Consider the following 21,260-nt stretch of genomic DNA (forward strand, 5'->3'; position numbering starts at 1 on the left):
TGGGAATCTCTGCTCAAGGTCTCATTAGGCTGAAACCAAAATAGCCTAGCATTGCTGAATGTGCTGGTGCTCACCTGTAATCCCAGCACTGGTAAGGCTAGACCAGGAGGATCACCATCCATTCAAGGCCAGCCTGGGATACATAAGTGAGTTCAAGGCCAGCCTGTACTATATTGCAAGACCCTATCTCAAAACAAAACAAAACAAAACAAAACAAAACAAAACAAAACAAAGCAAAACAAAAGTCAGCCCAACTACACTGTCATGTGGAACTCTAGCTCATCCAAATGCACTCAACCTGCCCACAGATGTCAGGTCTCTGAATCTGTAAGAGTTAGGTCTTCATTTTCTTGCTGACTATTGAACAGGGGCTATTTTTCAACTCCTAAAATTTGCTATTAATTCCTAACCACATGGCAGTTTTCCCCTTCAGGACAACTGGAACTGTCTTTCTTGTAAGGACTCTTTTGATTAGGTGAAGTATATCTCCTTTCTTCTTTTATTAGCTCAAAGTCAATTCATGTGTAGATTGAATCACATCTGAAAAATTCTTTCTCTATTACCATAGACATAACCTAATCATAAGCTTGGTAACTCCTTGTATTCACAGGCTCTGTTCCTACTAAAGGGAGAATTGTGCAGGGTGTATGTACTGGGGGAAGGGATCCTGGGGGCATCTCAGAATTCTGCTTAATATAGGTAGTATGTTGAATTTAGGGATTTGTGAAGATCTCAGCTTTCATGAAAGTCAGGATTCTCCTCTGGCATGATAGGCATGTATCCTGTGTCTTGCTAGAATTCATCTATTTCACTTAGATCCAAGGAATGGAGTAATTTTGAATCATTTCTTTTCATTTTGAGAATAAGTTGACTGTAGAATTCTTTAAATGTTCAGTCCTCCATGTGGGGTGATGGTGGTGGATAAGGGCTCACTGTGACATAACCTTGGAACCTTCGTTCTCTTACAAATGTTAGGAATTATTATGAAATATTATTAGACCCCAGAAATGTGATCGGTCAGCTCCTTGCCCTCTGCAAGCTGTGGACATAACTCCTCCAAAGTGGTGAGAAGAGAAGTAAAAGGAGGGGCCACTAAGAGACTCAATTTGTTTGAACTAATCCTAGATCTACCCATTGTCCAAATTGATTGTTCACTACAAACCAGCTTGACACTTTAGTCTGGGAGGTAAATGTAATCAACTTTTGTTTGTTTCTGTTAAAAATTTTTTTTCTGCCCTTAAGGAGATCATTATTTCTATTGTATGAAGATAGTGGCCCAAACATTAGCAGTAATTAGAGCAGATGGCTGTGAATATTTCTATGATAAAATACACTGATGCTTAGTTTTCATTCTCTGGGTTTCTTTCTTTTTTGCTCTGCCAAGATATTCATTTTGCTTCCCTTCAGGTGTAAAGGGGAGGGGAGAAAAGAAAAGGAGGAAAAATAAAGGTTCCCCTGGTGTATAAAACTGAGAAGCTGTCAAAGGTTCCTAGCAAGCAAAATGTGCTCCTGTGTATTCAATCACTGAAATTAAGTGTTTTCCAAGGCAGTGCAGTCATGGGTCCATTGCATGGGGAAATAACATGTTGTAGTCCATCACTTAAAATGTTAACCTTGTCTCTTACTAGTGACTGGAAGCAGAAACACGTGCTGCATGCTCGCTGGTTAAATGGCAGTGTGTCAGCTCTGTGAAAAAGGCTAGCATGTATCTGTCAGTCTTCTGATTTGACTCTGTATGTATGTGTATACATGGGACATGTGTGCACGTGGCTCACATGCATATACACGTTCACATACACGTGCTAGCCCGTACTTCCAATTGCTTTTATGTGGCCTCCTGAGATCTGGCTTATTGCTTACTGGAAAACAAGAATTGAACCAATTTCCAGTACTTCCATGTATATCCTTTCTAAGATGTTTTTCTTAGCTGTCCTCAAGATTTTAAGTAGCTGTTATAGTTTACATCTAGAATACTGCTCTGAAGTCTCATGTGTTCAGAGGTGGGGCTTTTGAAAAGTGACTGGGTCATGGGATATTGTAATCATAGTGTATTAATTCATTATTGGGTTCATAACTGAATGTGCTGTTAGAAGGTGGGGCCTGGTTACAGAAGGTGGGTCACCAGGGGCATGACTGGACAGTACATTTTTGTCTCTGGCTTCTTCCCCTTTTCTCTGCTACAGGGTTGCCATGGATTGAGCAGCTTTCATCTACCGTCCTCTTTTGCCCTTTCTACCTTGGAGCTAGGTAACTGTGAACTGGCACATCTGAACTATATAAATCTCTCCTCCTTTGAATGTCAGGTCTAAGGTGCTAAGTTGGTCTGTGTCAGGAGGGTGACTAATATACTAACTATATCATAACTGCTTATTTTTAGTCACAGAAAATTCCATCTGAATGCATTTCCTTATTGATGGAGTATATTCACTCTCTATCGAGCAGATCAATGATACTGTACTGATGACATGAATCTGAGTATAATAATAATCCTCAAACATTTTCCATAAAGTACTAAGTAATAAGCACTTTGGGTCTGATGGGACATGTTGTCTCTGTCATGAAGGGAGAATAAACATATACAATACATAAACAATTCGTAATTGGTTTGTTGAGGCTATCTGCCAGTAGCAAAACAATGGTTTGAACTGCAGACTAGATTGTGCACTGCTGTATAGTACCAAATGCTTTACTAAATTCTTTGTTCTGTGGCATATGAATAACTTGATATCCACGGTGCTTTTATGCCTTATTCCTCCCATCTTTCTGGCTACAGTTTGGCGCTGCTCACACGCTCCTTCCTCAGCCCCCCACAACCCCCCATTGCCTCTGGCTTGCACTGTGCTTTCCTGCTCCAATCCCTCATCAGGGATGCTGACCAATCACTCAGAGTCGTACAATTCCTCCCAGCCTGGCATTTCTGTTTCACTTTACCCTGCCTTTTTTTTCCTAAGGAACTCACTACTTGTTTTATATATTTGTTATCTTCTTAAAATATAAACTCCTTAAGCCCAAAGATTTGTTTTGTTTTGTGCTTAAACCAGTGCCTGGAGTACATTTTGTGCTCAATAAATATTTGTGGAGTGCAGGAATTCATGTACTCTTTTGTCCTCAGTAAAAAGCCTGGAAAGGGTATATGATTATTAAGTAAACTATGAGATACTAACAGACTGTGAAAAGGGTATATGATTGTAAGTAAAACAATACTTATTAGGTATGTTCAGTAAATCTTAGCCACTATTATCAATTTTTTAAAATTAAACTTTAAGTGGAAAGAGGAGGACCTATGCATTTTTTAGGTTGACGATCCTGTAAGTCAATTGTATATCACTGTGGCTGGGATATTAGAGGTATTTGATAATCTTTAGCTGTCACTTCATTATTAGTTGCTCCAGCAAGTAAAATGATCTTCAGACTTAAAGTTTGGGAGAGACTCTATTAGAGGAGACGGAAGACTGAAGTGTAGGAGAAGGTAAAAATTTGTATATTTGTTCTATTTCCCTACTATGACAGTCTTCTGAAGCTCTGAAGAGAGCCAATACTTACATATATGTAGCATTCAGCTGGGGTCATGATCTCTGAGAAATCACAGAGGTCAGAAGCTGTGTGAAGTGGGCAGAACTAAGAGATAAGACAATGAGTATCCCAGTTTTCTAGGAGACAAGATAGTGTGCAACGGGGTACAAATCTGTGGCAAAAGATTTTTCTGACGTTTCTTTGCATAGCTGATATAATTTGCGTAGCAATGTGGACTGACTTTCTGCTGCTAATTTCTCACTTTGAAGTATTATAAACATGGAGAAAAGAAAGAGATCACTTAAGGCTGGTGTAAGCTCAACAAGAGTAAGTTATACAAATGAAATTACTTTTTATTTTCTAAAGATTTGTTAGATTATAGGTCAGGGTTTCTGGTAATGTTGGATTTGGATGTGGTTAACTTTTCTGCAGTAAATACATTTTGTTTCATAATCGACTGAATTAATCCAACCTGTGGCATCCAGATTAAAAAAGAAAAGGAGATTCTCGCATTGGATTTCACCTCCAGGCAGACTGCCAGGACCATCCACTGTATTTTTTGAACTCTCCTAGCATCTTGCTTATGTTTTTAATTATTGAAACAATCACTCTTTAATTATCTGACTTTTGTCTTTTTCATTACAATGTAGGTACTTTTAAGGTAAGAATAAAGTCACATTTCTCTAGGAGAGTTGCCTTTGTATTAGCTCCTATACAAAGTATTCATCATTTTAGTTGATGAACAAATCTAACATTACTCAATATTATAATACAATTATTAAAATAGTTAAAACTATTACTTGGCAGAGCAAGTGTTATCCAGTAAATGCTATGATAATCACTTAACTATTTAGGGGTGAAAAATAAGAATAAAAACAAAGAAAAATGAAAAAATTTCCAGAAATATGAATTTCAAGTTAGTCGAGCAATAACATACATATGCAAAATCAAGAACATCAAGGTGGTATTTATGTCAGAATAAAATAAGGGCAGTCTCTGCACAAAATAATGAGGTATGTCACAAAAGAAAATGCAATAAGTTTAGTTTTATAAGAATTAGAAGTGATTTTATATAAAGGAACATTGGATAAAAATTTTTAAAAAACCAGACTTACATCAAATTATTGCAGTTGTTAAAATACTTTAATCTGTAGCATAGTGATCATAAGCCTGAAGGATACTGAACCGTTCACTTTGTCAGAGGTAATTTTGGGGTGCCTGGTATAGGTCGGGCCATGGTGTAAGTGCTGGGTTCAGCAGGAATCCAGGACGCTCTGTGAAGCTTCTCCACAGTCAGGAATTGGCTGAGTATGAACAATATTTAGGTGGCAAGAAGGGCTTTGGAAAAAATAAAGCAGGGTAAGAGGGGCAGAAAATGTTGGTCACAGGGATTTGTCTTTTTCTATTTCTAAGATTTGCATACTGAGCAAGAAGGCATTCCAGTAAGGTGTCACAGCTGTTCTTTGTCTTTGTTAGCCAGGAGACACTGTGACTGGAGAGGTTCCCACAGCCCCTCCCCTCCACGAACCTAGCTCAGTGCACAAGCTCACGAGTAGGTCTTCGCTTTGCCTGATGTTCCAACTTGCTGATCAATGACTTCTTTCAAGATAACTCTGGTGGTGTTGCAAACACATCTAAGGTGACAAGTAGGTTTTGCAGACACTGCACACTCCCTGAAGTTCAGAGAAGTGCTGACATGCTGTAAGAAGAAAACAAATTGCATAAGCTTCCTAGCTGAGGCAGGAAAGTTTTGATTTTTTTCCTTTTCCTTTTTTTTTTTTTTTTTTTTTTTTTTTTTCTTATTTGGGATTATATGTTTCCAGGTAAAAATGAGGGCATGTTTTGGACAGGTCTTATGTCTCTATTTCCATATCTTTTCTCCTGAGCTTGAAAGGAAATGATTTGTTTCATCTGCAGAGTAGAAATGACTGATTTGTTTATATCAAATGAGACCTCAAGACTGAACACCTTGGAAATTATAGGGGAAAGAAGTTATGTTATCTGGAAGTGAAACCCATATTGACCTATGAGCTAGGGTAGTGATCTATAGCATCACCTTGACCAAAAACATTGTGTTGATAACAGAGAAGTTCTCAAATATATTGATAGGAACCCTGTTATAAATGCTGTAAGCATTCTTTTTTGATTGATTAGATCAAAGTAAGGTGCATTGGAGGATGAAGATATTGAGAGGTGAGTCATCTGCACTTGTTTGTGGGGCACTCTCCTGGGGTCCGATGTAGGGAATCATACCACCAGCTCTGTAGACTGTGGAAATGCAGGGAGCTAGAATCCTTATGATCATGGATAAAGCATCCTGCAATTATGCAGATACAGTGCTCTTTTATTTTCCTAGGCAGCTGCTAAATAATTGAGGCTACATTAATTTTTGATCATTTGGTATTTAGCCACTTTTTTATACAAAAGTATGAATCCTCAATAAACACATATCCTCAAGATATTTTTATGAGGCAAAGGGAGCATTTGAACACAAAGTCTTTACATCTCTTGAAACTGAACTCTTAACGTTTGTATTTATTTGAAATTTGCCACTCTGAATAGAAAAACTTAAGGGGAAAATAAAATCAATGCAACATTTCACAAGGACACTGAGGCTAAGTAGCAGGTTGTAATCTAGCTGTTTCCATCATTTTGGTTTATGTCTAAAGAGAACTTGAAAACGGGAAAAGGAATGTGAAAGTGTGTAGACCAACCCTGACAAAGTAGAAGACACAGGGAATGCAGCATTTTAAAGTATTTTAAGCCTCAAATATCTATTTACTTATTGTATCAGAAATGGCGGGTGTGTAATATCTATAAAAGCATGCATGGGATTAACAGATAGGATATTAACTTAATGTTATCTGCATAACTTATATTAAGACACGTTTTAGGGGTGTGGTAACAGCAATGATCAAAGCAAAATCTTTGCTTCATTTTGGGCAAACTCAATAAATAAATGATAAATATGCAAAGATTATCTTATCTAATACCAGAATGAAGTATTATTAGGGGACAGGAAATGATTTGAGGTGCTGTTTAAAAAAAATAAAAATACAAGAAAGAAGAGGACACTTTAGCAAAGACATGGGTGAAGTAACAGACAGTCATACTGATATTTGGGTGCAGGGCATCGCAAAGGAGGACCCAGTAAGTGGAAGATTTCAGGTGAGAATTTGCTTTGCATAACTCCTCTCTGTCTCCATCATTCAAACACTCTGAGGCTGGGCTTACTCAACTTTAACGTGGAGATAATGGTATTTGATCTTCTCATCCACTGGGGTGAGGCTAAGGATAACGATTTTTGAAGGCTGACAGAACCAGGCCAAAATATCATATCATGTAATGGCTACACAGGTGCTTCAGAGCAAGGCAGAAAGTCTTTCAAGCTCACTGAGAGGTCAATAATAGATATGAGTGCCAATTGTAACAATTTAAAAATGTTCTCAAATTGATGGGAGACACCATGAACAGTTTTCCACTGACTCAATTATCTAATTAGTGTTAGTTGTTCCGTACCTGTTTGCCGTGTTATGAGCCCTGGCTTTCTGGTGATTGTATTGCTGGGCTATGGATCTGATTGCTAGGTTACTGTTTCAGAGGGAGTTACACTGCTGATGTCTTCGTGCTTCTTACAGTCCACCCACACCAACTACTGAGTGACCTCGACTAAAGACCCTGAGCTTCCTGGGTTGGCTTGGAACAAACATATTACTTTTTGGGGTTTATTTCCCTCCTCTCCCTTCTGGTTTTTGTCTTGACTTCATCCCTTGAAATGGAATTATCATCTGAGGAGATCACAAAAATCATAGGTCGCTGGGTCCCACCTCTTGAGCTTTGGATTTCCTAGCTTTATGATGACAATGAGGGGATCTGTATTTTATAAGCTCTGTGCTAAAAAAAAAACACTACCTGAAACACCTTCAAAGCAAATATGATTTTACTGGAACATTTCTATCTTTGGCCTGGAGATCCAAGCTTTTTCACATGATCTTGCACTGGGGACTTTGAGCTGACGGAGAGTTAACCTGGCTCATTCTTATTTGCAATTGACTGTACTGTCTTGATCTTTCCATGTTCCTACCATACTATTTTTCTTCAGTTTCCTGAATTACAGTATGATAATAATATAGAATATGCATTATTATAGCAGTTATTTTTATTTAGGTTATCTCCCTGTAGTTACCTGTACACTGAAATCAGCAGGAGTTAACTTTCCTTGTCTGGAATAGTCGCTGTGAGGAGTGCTTCATAAGACTCCCAGTGATGCTTACGGACAACTTGTTCTTTTTTTATGTTCTTCTGACGTGATTATCACTGTGTCTTATGCATTTCTGTTTCTTACCAGGTTAGGGGAAACTTTTGTTTCTGCTTTGCAGATGGAGAAATTAGAAAAATCATGCTTTCTGCTATGGCAAAGTTTTAGTGATTGAGTTAGGGCCATAATTCGGAATGACTGACCTGCGGGTCACCACCTTTCTCTGGAAAATATATATACTTTTCTAGTAACACAATTTTCTATTTTCTTTCTCAGAAATACTTCAGGGCACAATTCTACTGCAGGTGTAGTTGTTGGCATTACAATTATGTCTTTCCTGCTCAAGGATCTCTTCTCTGCCTCTTACATGTCACAAGAGGATCTTCTACGCAGTTCATTTTGCAGGAACTCAGGCCTCACATTTGTTTGGAATCTGAGTGGGAAAGAGATGCCATGGAAAGTGCAGACATATAGTGTATGTTTTCCCTTGAGGGAATTGCCTTCTTCGTTCTGATTTTATTAAATGTATCATAAAAATAGCTCCATAATTTCACAAGACATTTAGACATCTTCTTAGCTTCTTGTATAAGTTGAATCCTGCTGTCTATGTTTTTTATGTCCTTGCTTTGAAAGACACATGATTTTTGAGTGACCATGCATTAACAGAAAGCTAGAATTCTGAGAGGAGAAAGGAAGGCTGGGCAGCAGGCTTGCCACCTCCCGTTGGCTATTTTCCTAGCTCTGCTCCCTGCCTCTCAGTAAAGGCTGAAGATTATTTCCTTTGCTATCTGTGCATGTGTGAGCTTTGCGCAGCACCCATATACTAGGTGCAGAGGAAAGACCAAGGTAATATCACCAAGGGTTGAATGGAGGGTAAGTGTCAACACTGGAATATTTCCATAAAACAGGGACACTTGGCTGTAGGACCAGTGGAAAATGGTAAAAACATTTGAATAAATTTAATTTAATCAGAAAGATTCTAATTTGATTGGTCACCTGTACTATCCTTACAAAGAAACAAAACAAAACAAAATGAAACCAAACCATCTCTTCCAGGGCAAATTTTCCCTGCAGTTTTGCCTGAGGTGGTCCAAGACTCACAGCTGGTTTCCTGGCAGACGGCCACAAGATGGCGATAACGTCACAGTGGAGCAGGGCCAGCAGCTGCTGCTTGACACGAATACCAGCATCCTCAATTTACTGCACGTTAAAGGTCTGTGAAGTTGAAGACTCGCGCTGTGCAATTCTGTGACTCATGGGGAGCAGGCAGGAGGGGGATGTGTTGGATAAATTGTAATGTTTGGTTGACAATTTATTCTAGGTCCCTATTTTACTAGGAAAAAAGTGGTTGAAATGTTCCAAGTAAAAGGCCAACCTTTTTGTTCTTATATGCACAGAGCTTGATTATTTTAAGTTTTGGAAAACAAGAAAGTTAACAGTGTTCTCAAAGAATATGCTTTTTACTCGAGCCCTTTGTAGTCATGCATATCCAGGGCTGCTCTCACAATATAGCAAAATGCTTGAAATCGGTTAATGCTGTTGGCTTTGAAATTCCCTGCCAAGAAAGCCACGTCTTCCTGCTTTTCTCCTGTTGTGGTTTTAACTTCTTGGTCTCATGGAAAGTCGTATAAATAGGCTTCCTTATTGCAAACTGGCCACATAGCTGTAGGGCCTAGGAAGTTGGAGGGGACTGGGGAATTCAGATTTTTAACTCTTCCACCACGTGGCCAAATGGCTCAATCCATTATTTCACCTCGCTGTGTGTTTGTTTCCTAATCTGGTAAATGAGACTAAAAATCATTGCTTACTTCAGGGGATAATAAGGAACAGATATCAAGGTTCCTTTGGTTATTGACAAAGGAATGTTTGGAGATGTGATTAGCTATGAATGTCTCTAAATCTCTAGACTAAAGCATTGACTTTGACTATAAATATGAGGTGTGATAGAAATATATGGTGACTGTTAAAATTTTAAAAATTGATTACAGGAAAAGACATTGGCATTAATCTTCCTCAAAATATTTCCTGTTACTTTAAACACTTTTGTCTTATTGTTCTTGCCAGTTGCTAAAGCAAGTCTGAAAGTCTTTTCTGTGTCTTTATGAAATGTGATCAGAAATTCGTTAAATACTGCTGCCTAATGCCATTCAATAGAGAGATAAACTCCTAGAAACCATTATAGTGTATCCTCATGTACCCTACTCACTAGGTCAGGCATGGCCCAATTTCTGGCTCTTCCTCAAAGTCAAAATGACCATAAAAGGTAAAAGTTTCAAATTGATTCAGGACATGGAGACAACACAATTTAAGAGACTCAAGAAGGATAATTTTCATAACAGAGTCAGAAAGTAGTGAGAATTATATGATAAATGTGTTCTAAACAAGTGGGGAATATTTAAGAGGGATTAATAGCAATATGGTCTTTACTGTCATAATTTTTTATTTAAATATTTGCCATATTTTTTGATGGTACCGCATACAGATAACACACACATTTATTCTAGTCACATATGGCTACAAAATAAGACATTTTGAAGAGAATAAACTCATGTAATTTTGATGCCTTTCTCATAAAGATGGAATCAATTTTTTTCTGAATTGGCATGTTGTAATTCTGTATTTTAGGAACTTTTTCTTTATCAACAATAAGTTTTTAATACAGCCAATTAATTAGCATTCTTTAGGAAAAAATTTGTCAGCTTGGACAGACAAGAGCTCTGTCAGTGTGATGTAGTGTGTATGCATGTTTGTGTGTGTGCAGCTAGTGGCTACTGATCTATTGATAGCTGTCAACTACATAAGAACTAGCAATAACAGAGGAAAATTACATAAATAAAATCTCACCTCAGGAAAAGATCCTCTTGTCATCTAATCTGTGCACTCCTTACAGGAGTTAGGATGTACTGAGAGCTAGGATACCCTTTGGATGTACAAAGCTCTTGACATATTGCTATAACCATTTGAGAGAAGTTTCTCAGCTAAACATTTTAGATTAAGTCCCCACTGGATGTAGTATTATTTCAATTACATTCCGGCAAGGAATGGAGTTGGTAGAACAAGATACCAAAGACAGAAGGAGCATTGGAGGAATTATCTGAAGCATATCAAGAGGAAGGAGACATGAAGGGTAGTGTATACATGTGGCTGCTCACCCTAAGAAATTTTAAGATCTGAATGATTCAACTGTTGCCTTCAATAGTGGATTTCCTTAATATTCTTGCTTTAGGCAACATTTTAACGTCATCTGAACAAGTGAGCTGTGTTTGGAGAGATCAACCCTCATCTGTGGAGAGGAGGGCCACTTACCTGCAGGTTCTTCTTTTCCTCCTATGGAGGGTGACTGGTGGGAACGTGAAGACAAACAATGGGCAAGAGATTCTACTCAGCAGATAGGAGTGTTTGAAGAAGCTCTGAGACTTTTGACATGGAGCTTTGGATTATAGCTTCCAGAGATAATGAGAACAGAAAAGTGACACAGATCAGGTAATTTGAAAATTGTTATTAAATGGCAAAGGAACTCTAAAGTACAACGAAAAATACTTAATGTCAATAATAGGTAAAATAACCCAAGAGAAAGTAACTGGCACGTAAACAAAGATGTATGAGTTCTAGTTCTAAAATAGGTGGTCCTGCAGTGAGGCAGAATGCAGCCTGAAGTAATCAAGATGTCGAGGACATGGGGTTAGAGTTGGGTCACAGAGAGAATGGAGACATGATCATTTGTATCGGAGGGGTGTTCTGATCACGTAGATGTCAGTGTCCACACAATCAAAGTTAAAGGAATTTCCACTCTTGGTCATTAAGACTGTGTGTGTCCATGAGCCCAGGCCATCGGCATCAGAGGCATTGAACGCATCTTTCTTTTTCTCACATCCTGTGACTATTCCATCAAAGACTCCTTCTGGGTGGTGCTTTAACATGTGTTCCACGTGTCAACGCTTCCATTGGCATCAATCTAGTCGTAACCCTCATAATTTGTCCTGGACTATTACAAATTGCCTCTAAATTGGTTCCAGTGTTTCTAGCTCCTCCTTATAAGTAGAAGCCTGTTTTCATTTGTTGTAGCAATATGCTCAGTTTAAATGCCTTATTTTCTAGACTATCTCATAGCTAGACATAGTCTTTTAGAGGAAAACTGGCCAATGAGGTAGAAGGGGAATGTTGTATAGGATATCAGGGAATTCCCTGAAGTACAGCTAGCCCAGTAGGCGGAGTATTTGTTCTTCTTTCCTGCTTCCTTGTATGTAAATGTGGCAGCTAGGTTTTCAGTCATTTTAGAGCACGTGGTTATTTATTAGGAATAAGGAAGAGAAAGATTTCATGTGTTTAAGTCATTGGTATTTGGCTTCTGTGCTATATGCTATAAATTAATTCTAACACTTTATAATCCGTGTCTTTTAAAAATAGGTCAGATCTTGTTACTCCCTTGAAAAGCCTCTAATAGTTTCTGATCTCATGAAAAATAAAACTCAAAGTTCTATTACTTAAGCTCCAATTCCTTCTTTAACCTTGTATTCTTTATTCACTCTTTTCTGAGTCTTCCACAAATATGCCTCCTCAGGACCTTTGCCTATAATGTCCTTTGCCTGGAATATTAATCTTTCAGATTTATGTGGATGACTCATTCCATTTTTCTTTGAGAAGGTATGAGCTTATCAAAGAGGGTTTTCTGGCCATCTTCTCCAAATTACAGCCACTCTCCATTATTCTCTTTTCTTTTGTTGTAATTTATTTTTCTTACAGTTCTTACAACTACACATTATAGCTAAAAAACTATAAATATGTTTTTCATTATCTTGTTTACTAAAATAAGCTCAGAGAGGGAAACAACAAATCAAGTTATTTACTACTTCCTCTTCAAGGTCTAGAATGGTGTCTGGGTATGATGAGTGAGGGCCTCAAAACTTCTGTGTTGATTGTTGAATCAACAGACAGGTAATTGGTGCAGAAGTTAGCTACCAGATGAAACAATATATATATATATATATATATATTTAAAAACCCTTTCTCTGTTAAATATTATTTTCCCAATTAATTTACTGTCACCATCTTTTATTGTTCTTAATGATTCACATCCCTCCACCTACACATATACATACTCATACCACACTCATGTGTATACTCATATGTATATCCCATATGGATATATATGCATACACTTGAAAATACATATATGTTCATATATATTTCCACACGATATATAAAGATACATTTGACATACTTATATTTGTATTCATATCACTATGAATTCTTAGAACATGAAATCCATTGCTAAGTTATTTCTTCTTTTTCTAACAATAATTTGAAGAATGTTTTCATCACAAAGAATCCCAAATCTCAAATATGTGGTTGATACAGTATGGCTTGTAACCTTTAATATCTTTTATAGTCCAATAATATACGTGAAAGCCTGTTCAAATATAAGATTGAATCATTATCATCATTGGTACCAAGAGCAATTTGCTTTCTGGATTTCTGTTACTGCCTGTCTATTTCATATCCATTCACTGAATCCAAAAAATAGCTGACTAAGATTTTCTTTTTCTTTTCATGATTCTGTATATAGGCTGAGATAAAGCGCAATAAATTTCAAATCCAAAAAATTCTTTAGGAGGGTAGCAGATTGCAGCCCTTGGGGGGGGGACTAGCAGTGTCTCCTGAGATCCACGCCATGTTGGAACTTAGGACTCTGGGAAGCCAAGCCAGCACCTCCCCTCCCTGGTAAGCGGAGGCAGGGTGGCAGACTGCAGCCCTTCCAGGGGGAGAACTAGCAGTGTCTCCTGAGATCCACGCCATGTTGGAACTGAGGATGCTGTGAAAACAAATGACCATTCTGCCTCCCTGCTTAGCAATAGTGAACCTACTGCTACATGGCCTAGAGTCAAATATCCCACTTCCCCTTTCCTCCTTCTCCTCCCCCCGCAACCATTAGCAAATGGGAACCAGAAATCTGAGCATCTCCTGGAAGGTTGACAATAGCAAATAAGGGGGACTTTCTTCTACCATTTCTTTGAAGGCAAATATTTTTATTACTGTTTTGCTCTTTTCTGATTGATGGTACTGCTCTATTCAATATTCTGTTTTGATAAGTTCTATAATGTTCTATATTTCATCTCATTTTGATATACGGGATTGAAAGAACAACTATTATAAAGATAACAAAATATACTGTGATACCTATTACTGTTATCCTGGTAACCTGCTGTGAAGTTCTGTACCAATTTCACTGTACGATCTTAGCTGGCTTTATTCGGACTTGTTCTGTTGTATACTTTCAAAATAAAAATTAAAAAAAAAACAAAAAAAAACCACACCAAAAAAACCAAAACACAAAAAATTCTTTAGAAGTCCTTAACCAACAAAATAAACTTTATTATGTAGAAGTTCTTTCTTGGCTATTTTTATATTATACAGAAGGCATTCTATAGGAGGTAGATGCATTCTGAAAAGATTCATGCTAAATAAACTGAAACTAGGTCACCCAGGAAGCATATTTAAAGCTACTTTATGGAAAAATGTATTCTCTATATTACTTTTCTATTTATGCGGAGGAGTAGGCTCTTAAAATCAGGAAACTAAAAGTTTTACTTGTGAGTCTTCAAGAATCTATACTCTCCGTGTATGACTCTTATTTCCAACTTTAAAATAGAGTTGATATTTTTTCTTATACATAGGTGTTATATGGTAAAAATGATTGTATATTTCTTAATGGCAGTTGGGAAATATTACCAGAAACAAAGTTTTCACCATTATTTATGATGCCTTGTATACCAATACTTGAACTTTATTGACAAGTGCCAGGTATTTTTGTCATCATTGTATAATATTTAAACTGTATTTTTAAACTTTAATTAGAGAAAGACCCAGGATTCATCTATTTACTATCTTATATATTCCTTCTTTTTTTTTGAAAAAATATTTTAGGGGTACTGCTAAACACAAAAGAGAATTAATCAATTGGTATAATAAGCTGGGGTAGAAATAGGCATATTGCCTTGATTTTGTCAGTAACACTTTTTCTTCTTTTATGTTAAGATGCCTAATGGCCATAGGCATTCCCAAATTAAAGTCTGTTGTTCATATGACAAGTAATTATAATGAACTATAGTAACAAAGAAGGGTGTTACCCCTCTTGTCAGAGACTTATGTGTCCCAGGCAAGGATCTGGGACTGTAGTTTGTAGTGAGGAAGCATTTGTATTTCCTGAACGAAGCAATGAATCTTTTTCTGATCTAGTGGCCAAGTAATTTGATGTGCATTGACTTAGAGATGGTGAATAGTAAAGAGTCAGCAGAGGAAGAACTCTTCACTAGTGTTGAATTTTTAGATTGTGGATATCCCTCTCTCCCCCGTTCTTCTCTTTCCTGTCTTCTCTTTCTTTCTGTCTCTCTTTCTATACATGTATACATACAACATATAGTAACTGAGATAATAGATGTTAATTTCCTTGACTGTCATCATCACTGTATATAATATATGTTATATACAATATATAATCATATTATATACTTTAAGTGTAAACAATGAAAAAGAAAGACATTTTATAGTTTCTTATCACTCACAATGTCCTTGCTTTAAAATGCTTGAGCAGAAACTTGTTTCCAGTCTCTACTGCTGCTTAATAGTGCACTAGTTCCCTTTAATGTGATTTTCTATTTCTTGGTCTATTGGTGTATACCAAAGAAGTTACATGCTTGGAAGACTTTTAAGCCAGAAAGAACCTACTCTGAATTTAGGCTTCAGTACATACCATCTCTGTGACCTTGGGAGAATGGAGACCCTCCTCACTTCTCTGGTTTTTCCTCACTTGGAAATGCCTGATTATAATGACAGTGACAGAAAAAAGTCGCTGGCATGTATTTTGTTTTTGTGTGGTAATATTAAAATGTGTGGATCATCCCATATGGGAGTTTTGAGTATTAAATGAGGACGTATTTGTAAAGCCCTTATTGTAAGGGCTCGGTAAATGTTAATTGTTTCTTTTGCATCAATAGAGATAATAGAAGAGATGACTACCAACCGATTCTTTCTTTAGTTCAGTTTTAAGGATACTTAGATGTTTTTGAACCTATTATACCTGAGGTTTCTGTAGTATGGAAATACACATTCTTGATTTATTGAGATGAAGCATCTATTCTTGACCCGCTATCAACTTCACTGTTGAGTTTCTCCAAACTTTGTACAGGTCTGAAGACTTCAGGGGGAGTCACCAGGTGCTATACCCAGGAAAGTCACTTTTATTGTGTTCATTTCTCTTCCCAGTAACCACTGAACTAGCCTCAGGTTCAGTGGAAGTGTGCCTCTAGGGACACTAGGACATGGGGCTTACCCAAAGTATCACTGTGTCTCTCTGTCATTAGGCCTATGTGAGTTATTTAACAGACACCTACAGCAAAAAATATTCCATTGGAAGACAGGCTAGAGTTTTGATAAAAATTAAATATTTGGCACTGTGTCTCTTTCTGAAACTGCTCAATATTTTGTTCAACATGAAAAGTTTTGAGGGCTTATAATATTTGTTGCAAACTATTAAGTTTAAAATAATTTATCTTTTAGAAGGAAGTGAAATATTGAATTCCTTCTTTTCTTAGTTGAAACACAGCTACCCTGAAGGCAGGGATGGGATGATTATGGACAGGTAACATAAGAAAGTTGACTTTGTGCGTGTTGGTAAGCATACTGGAGCTCGTGTTCAAATCTGAGGCAGTCACAGATTCTCTGATGGCTTTGGGCCAGGCTTCTCATCTTTGAATGAAAGTGTAAAATGAAAATGATGGCGATGCTCTTTCCTCTGTAGTAGAAAAGTAGCTTGTAGAAACCTCTGATGAATGATGATATTGTTTCTGTGTGCAACAGTGTGGAGGAAGATCAGTAAAGAAGTGAATAAACTTTCTTCCTGTAGATCTCTTTAGCATGGTGCTAAGGGAGGGACTGGTCAGTACAGTTATCCAAAAGGGGAAGCTTGGTGCAGAAAGTAGCATCATGAAAAGTTAAACTGAATATTTTTGAAATCTATTCTTATCTCCTTTACCTTGTTTTCTTTGGGTCAACACTCTCCTGCTGACAAGTTGGTGTTATTTTTTGGGAAGAGACTTTCACTATATCCAAAACTAAGTGGATCATTGATAGAATTTTAATTGAGATCTTTAGATAGAACTAATAATTAAAGTTCAATAGAACTTTAATTAAGATCTTAATTTATTTTCATATTCAGTTCTTTAAAAATATATTTAATATGTTTTTTCCTTCCCTCCACCTTAGGAAAAAATGATAAAGATCAGTTTTATAAGCCTAAGAAAATAGGGTCTAGGCTGCTTCTCCTTCCTTTATATGGCCAGTACCATCATGTCCTCAAGCAGGCAATAGGTGGTTGAGTAATTGTTGCATTAATAAACCAATGAATGAGTTTCTGGCATAAAGAGGCAGATTAATGATAGTAGTAAGTTTCTATATAATCAGAGCTCTTCCTGGTACCCTCATATGCTAGTGGGTTAGTCCAGACAGGTACCAATTTCATTTACTCTTTGTCTATCAGGAGATCAGAGACAAAGGCTGTTTAATGTGGGGGACACTTGGCTCTGAAACCCCTTATTTTCCCCAACCAGACAATGACTTACATTATTTACCTCCAGAGAACAGTCCCAGACACACTTGATTAGCCTTAAATGAAAGATAAGCCATTGCTGTGAGAAAGGACATGCCTTCAATAGATAGGCAGACAGACAGACGGATAGATATTTAACAATTTACAGTTTATGTCTTGACAACTTGTATATTGTAATATGAAAAATGCTACCAAAAGGGACCAGTCTCTTCCTAGCACAGAAGCTATAATATTTTCAGTAATGAAAGATAAATGTTTCAAACTTCCTTACTTAAAACCCTTCAATGGCTTTCCATTAGCCCTTAACTTCACGTCTAAACTTAATATGGCTTAGAGCATCCTTCAGGACTTGATCTCTCCTTACTTGTCTCATTTGTTGATTTATGATCCCTAGACCCTATTTATCCCCACTGGGAATGGAGATAGGAATCTGAGATTTTTGTGCAGATGAAAATATATTGGAGACTAAGCATTTCGTTACTATTGTTTCTCATGTCATGTATTCTATTGTTGGGGCCAGGTAAGGGTAGGACATGTTCTTATTTTAAAAAATTATTATTGTAAATGTCTTTTATTTCTAATGCTTTTATGTTACAGCCAAATCATGTTCACAGTGTTTAGAGAATAATTATATTTGAAACCTTCCAAAAACAACAGTTTACTCAGAGAAGTCTATCCATTTGTGGGCTGGTCAGAGATGTGATTGGGTCCATGCTAGAGGAACATTGATAAAGAGAAAAAAGGATATTATCTGAATGAGCTTGGGAGATTTTTATCTGCTCAGCTCAGATGTTGGAGAAAAGTTTTTTGTTTTTTTTCGGTTTCATTTGTTTGTTTGTTTATCTTTAGAAATAATTTTCTTTCTAAAGTCTTAAATGGCATTTTAGAAAGCCATGGAATAGCTGAAGACCCTGAGCACTTAAATGCACGAAGTTCTGTTGGTAAAAGAATGTTAGGGTTCCCCAGGAGTAGAAAGAAGATTAAGATTTAGTTTAATAATTGTTAACAGCTATAAAGACAAATCCATTTATTTATAGCTGTGTTTGACTTTTAAAAAGTATGTCTATACAATTTTTCTTCCACAAACACGTACACTTTCATTAGTATAGAGTTCAGTTATCAGGTCACTTAGTGAGTTTTATATTTTGCAGAAAAAGTAATAGTCTGAATCATAGCAGTCATCTGCTCTCTCAGTTTGTGTAAAGTAGGCCAATTCATTAAAACTAGAATATTTCCATTTACTGGGAACAATTCCACATCACTGTGACCATTTGGAATAAAGACTATGTTTTTGTTGTTGCTATTTGTTTTCAACATTTTTACTTCAGTGTCTGGCCAAGGAACAGGGTAATAACAGTAAACGTTGGTAGAACAGCTAAGGAAATTAACCCATAATCTAAGCTTCTCAGCCTATTTTAGATAATAGCAAACATCACAAGACTATGGATACTGAGTCAATAGAACAATCACTTAATTTACTATCAGCAGTAGTACATGAGTGCCAGGAGCATAACCTGGGAACTGGAACAGAATGCACAGTTCTGGGCCCTGGAGCAAATGAACTCTTTGGGTGAGCCTCCCCTGTCCCCTCAGCTGTGTTTTAAGGTTTCCAGGTGATTCTGATGTGTGCTCAAGTTTGAGAACAGCCTAAAATAATAAAAACAATGCTGTAGGATTGTTAGAACTAGAAGGCAATTAACCTGGCCCAGCTGCTCTTTACCCAAAGGCTATGTGCCCCTTGCAAAGAGCTGTGGAAACTAGGCTGGCTGCGCAGAATGGGCTTCTCCTGAGCATGGTATTTTCAGTTGGATGCAGCTCTCTTTGCTGCCAAGGAAAGCTGAGCTGATGAAAACTGTTTCCTCAAACTGCTGTTGCTGGTAGTGGCTCTGAGTTAGTGGCTTTATTTTGTGTGTGTGTGTGTGTGTGTGTGTGTTTTCTTTTCCATGTTCCCCATTTGAATACAGTACCAGTCTCATTAAGGAGTTAGGATGTGGCTTCCATTTTGGGGAGGTGTTTGATTCTTTTCTTGCATCCTGAGAACATTTTTGCAAATACTTTCTAGTTCATATTTTTTTTTAATCAGGCAGAGACATTAAAATTAAAATACCGTTAAAGTGATTCTGGCAACTATTGCAATAAGCATGTTTTTAATTAAAGGAAGAACAGGGGGATGCATAAGCAGCATCAGCTAAAGGGGAAAATTTCATCCAATATCTATTTTAATTGAAATGAAAAGGAATGGGAAACACAGCAGCGGTAGCAACAGTCTTGGCCTGCCTGTGTGCACAGCTCTGTCCCAGGTTGCTGGGGATAGGTGGTCTGTGCTTGATTAATTAGTAGCCAGGCAGAGCGTCCATTCCCTTTGCCCCCAATCTTTAAAGCCTGATTTATGCCTCACATCCCCCATGAATATGTGAGGGCTCCGGCATCTATTTCCTGAGCTGCTAGTGGATAGGATTATGGAGCGTGGACTGAGCTCTTGGGGGCTCTCGTTTGCCAGCCAAATTGATTTTCCGCCTCTGTGGCCGGGGACAAGCCCACCTCGAAGGCTTCTGAGGCTGTGCTCCAGTGAATCAGGCACAAGTCTAATCCGGATCTTGCCAACAAAGGAAACTGTGTGCATCCCCATCAGAATGCAGGCTACAGGCTGTGGCTGCTTTCCCTAAATGTGGATCCCTTCTGTTCCTCTCCTCTGTCTGACTCTACCTCTAAAGCAGCATGGTGGACTAGGGGACAGCAGTGTGCCTCCAGCTCTACCCAGGTCATCTAGCCAGCTCTCTGCATTGAGGCAAATGGGAAATATAGCAGCAGCAATCTATAGTTTTCCATGGCAGATAATTCCACAGTCTTATGACTATTGACTTAACTATTTACAATTGAAAAGCACTGAGATACAGCCTGCTGGAATTTTTAAGAGAAAAAAGCTGAATGAAAGTTAATCATTGTAGATAAGTAAATTGCATAGTATATTTCTCAAAATTGAGGTAGTCAGGGCTTTGAGTAAGCACATTATCTAGTTTGGTGGTACAGATCAGTCAGTTGTGGTCCTCAGATCCTTGTGGAATTCTCACTCAAACTCACCCTCTCTCTGCTTACAGGTAGCATCAGTCTTCCTGGATTCACTCATCACCCAACATTCACTCCTTGGCCCAGTACTCTGACTCTGAGACCCTGATGGTCCTAAACATTAAATTAAGCGTCTGAAACCCTCATTACTATCTTCACAGCTCTTAAATCTTTTCCTAAAACCTGCTAAGACTTCTTTGAGAATCTTACTACTTCTTTTTACTCCACTCTTTAGACTCTTTAGATGTGGATATGTCTTTTACCTCTCCTCTGTGCCCAGCCTGGCTGTCCTCATTGTGAGAACTGATTTACACCCACAGCTTTGACTCCTTGTACTTTGTGATTACTTACCATGTATTCCTTCTGCAAGATACTGTTCTAGGGACACAGATTATTTCTGTGGTCAAAGTAGATTAAAATTTTGCTCTACAGAGTTTACTTCTCTAAGGAGAACAGTAAGTAAATGAATTGTATTTTTATTGGATAGGCTTAGTACCACAGAACAAGATCCAGTGAGCAGTGGAGAGAGAACATGTGTTAGAGAGGGATGACCAGGAGGATCCGCATAGTGAGAGCAAAACTGCCAGATGGGGAATAAAGCAGGTCAGCATGGTCGGAGTGTTGAGAGCAGAGAGCGGAGTAAAGGAGATCTGAGCAAAAGTCAGCCATGAAGGTCTTGGCAGGCTTCACTCTGAACATGATGGCAGCCATGGGAAGATTCTGAGCAGTAGACAATACAGTATGTTTTATTTTAAAAGGAAAAGCAACAACCCTGGGTGCTATTTTGAGAGCTGACCCCCCGGTCAGATGAGGACAGAA

The 21,260-nt window shown here is 37.8% G+C and overlaps 1 protein-coding gene across 3 annotated transcripts in view; it reads left to right on the forward strand.

The window, feature by feature from the left end:
* The window catches only part of Pkhd1 (PKHD1 ciliary IPT domain containing fibrocystin/polyductin), a 472,244-nt gene that overhangs the window by 130,670 nt on the left and 320,314 nt on the right, over window positions 1-21,260 (forward strand). For all 3 annotated transcript variants that reach the window (XM_063233114.1, XM_063233116.1, XM_063233115.1), the window contains exon 36: window positions 8,828-8,984. In XM_063233114.1, coding sequence (XP_063089184.1) covers window positions 8,828-8,984 — 157 coding nt within the window. The remainder of the gene's footprint in view (window positions 1-8,827; window positions 8,985-21,260) is intronic.

The sequence above is a fragment of the Cavia porcellus genome, unplaced genomic scaffold, assembly GCF_034190915.1.
Source record: "Cavia porcellus strain 051 isolate PalLab524CR breed Dunkin Hartley unplaced genomic scaffold, mCavPor4.1 scaffold_22, whole genome shotgun sequence".
NCBI lineage: Eukaryota > Metazoa > Chordata > Mammalia > Rodentia > Caviidae > Cavia > Cavia porcellus.